Source organism: Gekko japonicus, unplaced genomic scaffold (genome assembly GCF_001447785.1).
Source record: "Gekko japonicus isolate JY-2015 unplaced genomic scaffold, Gekko_japonicus_V1.1 scaffold1436, whole genome shotgun sequence".
Classification (NCBI taxonomy): Eukaryota; Metazoa; Chordata; class Lepidosauria; order Squamata; family Gekkonidae; genus Gekko; species Gekko japonicus.
In genome coordinates this window covers 472,310-476,028 of record NW_015171546.1, presented here as the reverse complement: position 1 = coordinate 476,028, position 3,719 = coordinate 472,310, and the positions used below count along the sequence as shown (strand labels likewise).

General features: G+C 57.1%; 1 protein-coding gene across 1 annotated transcript in view; it reads left to right on the top strand.

The window, feature by feature from the left end:
- Positions 1–2: 2 nt before the first annotated feature.
- SIX5 (SIX homeobox 5) overlaps positions 3–3,719 on the top strand; it is a 16,184-nt gene continuing 12,467 nt past the window's right edge. The window contains exon 1 of the mRNA XM_015419680.1: positions 3–820. Coding sequence (XP_015275166.1) covers positions 3–820 — 818 coding nt within the window. The remainder of the gene's footprint in view (positions 821–3,719) is intronic.

Genomic DNA, 3,719 nt, shown 5'->3' with positions numbered 1-3,719 from the left:
AGATGGCCTCCTTCCCTGCGGAGCCCGCCTCGTCGGCCGGCCGAAGCGAGGCCGAGGGCGGCGGGGGCGAGCCGCGCAAACTTGTGCAAACTTTGGCGCCCGCCCCTTCGCCCCAGGCTCCTCCCGGCAGCGGGGGAAGCGAGGCGGGCGCGGCGGCGGCGGCGGCGGCGGCGGCTGCAACGGCAGCGGCGTTGCCTTCTCCGTCTTCCCCGCCGCCGCCGCGCTTCTCCCCGGAGCAGGTCTCGTGCGTGTGCGAGGCGCTGCTGCAAGCCGGCGACCCGGGCCGCCTGGGCCGCTTCCTGGGCTCGCTGCCGGCCGACGAGGCGCGCCGCTTGGAGGCGCAGCCGGGCGCGGCGGGCGAGAGCCTGGCCAAGGCGCGGGCGCTGCTGGCCTTCCAGCGGGGGGACTTCGCCGAGCTGTACCGCCTGGTGCAGAGCCGGCCCTTCGGCGCGCCCCACCACCCGTTCCTGCAGGACCTCTACCTGCGCGCCCGCTACCGGGAGGCCGAGGCGGCGCGGGGCCGGGCGCTGGGCGCCGTCGACAAGTACCGCCTGCGCAAGAAGTTCCCCCTGCCCGGCACCATCTGGGACGGCGAGGAGACCGTCTACTGCTTCAAGCGGCGCTCGCGGGCCGCCCTCCGCGACTCCTACGGCCGCAGCCGCTACCCCAGCCCGGAGCAGAAGCGCCGCCTGGCCCGCGACACCGGCCTCTCGCTCACCCAGGTCAGCAACTGGTTCAAGAACCGGCGCCAGAGGGACCGCAGCGGCGGCGGCCAGGGAGGAGGAGGAGGAGGCGGCGCCGGCGGCACGCCCAGCAAGAGGTGAGGCGTGGAGAGGGCAGCGCGCCGGGACTGCGGGGCCAAGGAGAGTGGGGACTGGCCCTGGTGGCAGTGTTCCCTCTAAGCTGAGTTAGTGTGAGCTAGCTCACAGTTTTTTAGCCTCCGGCTCACACCTTTTGGTCTTAGCTCAGGAAGGATGGCTCCAGACCAAACTAATTTAATGCAGTAGCCAAATTGCTTGCTCACAACTTTTAATGCCAGTAGCTCACAAAGTAGAATTTTTGCTCACAAGACTCCACAGCTTAGAGGGAACTTTGCCTGGTGGCCCAGTGGGAAAGTTCCCTGGTTCAGTCCCCAGCATCGCCAATCCAAGGACCAGGCAGGAGGTGATGTGGAAGATCTCTGCCTCAGACCCTGGAGACCTGCTTCCAGCCTGAGTGGACAATACAGACTCTGGTGGACCAATGGCTAGATTCCGTATAAGGCAGCTTCATGGGTGGGCGGGCCCTTGACTTCAGCTGCCTAGCGCATTGTGATCTTGTTTTTCCTCCAGGGAACTTGCATGAAGCTGAGTTACTATACTGAATCAGACCTTGGGTCTGTCAAAGTTAGTATTGTCCACTCAGACTGGCAGCAGCTCTCTCTCTCTCCAGGGTATCAGACACCTGCTACCTCTGGGTGAGTGTGGGCTGGGCTGTTGGCTTCATCTGTCCAGTGTGGTTTTATTGTGCCTTTTCCCAGGAATCTGCCTTATGCTGAATCAGACCCTCAGTCCGTCAAAGTTAGCATTGTCTACTCAGACTGGCAGCCGCTTTCCAGGGTATCCGGTTAAGGCCTTCCTCATCACCTACTGCCTGGCGCTTTTAAGTGGAGATGAGCCAGGGACCTTTTGCAGGGCAAGCAGACGCTCTGCCACTGAGCCACGGCCCCTCCCCAAAAACATACAGCAGGAGCTGCCTTACTGTGAACCAGACCTTTGGGCCATCAAGGTCAGTATTGTCTACTCAGGCTGACAGCTGCTCTCCAAGGTCTCAGGCAGAGAAAGGTCTTTCCCATCACCTGCTGCCTGGTCTCTTTAGCTGACATTTGATGAGCGTTGAGACGTGGCACCTTCTTCATGCCAAGCAGATGCTCTACCACCGAGCCACATCTCCTCCTCAGCTTGTTTCCCCATCATTCCACTGTACCCTCCAACGACACTGTGAGGTAGGCTGGGTTGAGAGAAAGCGACTGGCTTAATACCCTCCAGTGAACTTTGTGGGGGGAGCTTGAATGGCTGACATTCATACCTTCACACCACTTGCACCCTGGCTCTCTTCATGCCCTTTTTGCCAGCCTTCCGGGGGCATTTAGCTGACCACCTCTGGAAACAGGATTGCGGGCATTTGGGCTGATTCAGTACAGCTCTTGCAGATGTGCCCATCCAGATTCACACGTCTAAAATCAGAAGGTTTGGTCCTAGCACCTGTAGCTTCTGACCTTGGACACCCAGCCACCCAAATCTGATAGGGGTTTCCTCAAGCTATATCAGGTAGCTATAGGCCCCGGGCACACGGGCCGGATATCGCCCGGGGGGGAGGCGTGGCTAATTGCCCCGGCGCAGTTTGATCCGCGATTACGTGATCAGACGCGCCGGCGGCACAGCACGGGTCCTTCCCTCTTCGCTGGTGGGTAAACAAGGAACCGGAGGGGAATGCCACGCGCCAGCGCGATCACACCACAGGCATCTGGAGGCAGCCCGTGGCAAACGTTTGCTAGTACCTTGGAGGTACTAGTTTTTAAACGCGCATTGTCGGCAGTATGCCACGGGTGTGCTCCACTTCCCAGATGTTGGGGTGTGATCGCGCCCGGATAATCCGCCCACCTTCCGTGCGTCTCCCGCGGCAATGTTGCCGTGTGACCGGGGCCATAGTCAGTCTGTGGGGAGGGCCCATACTTCTGTGTGCATTCTGTAACACACACACACACACTCCCAATCTAGACAGCATGGTGGGACTTCAGTGTTCCCAGGTGGGGCTTTGTGGGGCTTGGGAATTTATTTTATTTATTAAACCACTGCTGGAAAAGAAACGCCTTTCCTCGTGGTTCAAGGCAGCTGGCAATCACAGTTGAAAATGTTTTCAGTTAAAACCAAAATTCCCACTTGCTGTGCAGGGTAACAGGCAGTGTTCCCTCTAAGCTGAGTTAGTGTGAGCCAGCTCACGGTTTTTTAGCCTCCAGCTCACACGTTTTTGTCTTAGCTCAGGAAGGAGGGCTCCAGAGCAAACTAATTGATGCAGTAGCCAAATCACTCGCTCACAACTTTAAGGCCAGTAGCTCACAAAGAAGAATCTTTGCTCACAAGATTCCATAGCTTAGAGGGAACATTGGTGACAGGGCCTTCCCAAGTTCTAGGGAAAGTGTGAAGCTGGGGAAGACAGGGAAATCCCTGAATTCTGGGCAGATCAGGACAAAGGCTTCCAAGAAGAGATTCTTCAAGAAACCCTCCTTTTATCCAGTCCTCGTGCTCGGGGGGGTCAAGCTATGAAGCTTGTGGGGAGACCTCAAATTTTGCCCTGTTGCCCAAAATAGAAGACAAATCAGCGAGCTTTCTTCCAGCAAGTAGGAATCTGAATCATACGATGGATCCCAACGTTTAGGGAGCGTCTTCTGAAAGATTTCTAAATCCTGCGTGCTCACCCAAAGGCTTATTCTACAGCTCTGCAGGAAGATTCAGGTGGGGTGCAACAGAACAAGGTTTGAGTCCAGTGGCACCTTTAAGACCAACGAAGTTTAATTCTGCGTATGCATGAACATGTCTTCAAATACATCTGTGTGCATGAACATGTCTTCAAATACATCTATGGCTGAGGAAGCCTCGTTTTAAAGTATTGGAAGAAGTGCGTGTACACACGAAAGCTTATACCCAGAATTCAACTTTTTGTTGGTCTTAAAGGTGCCA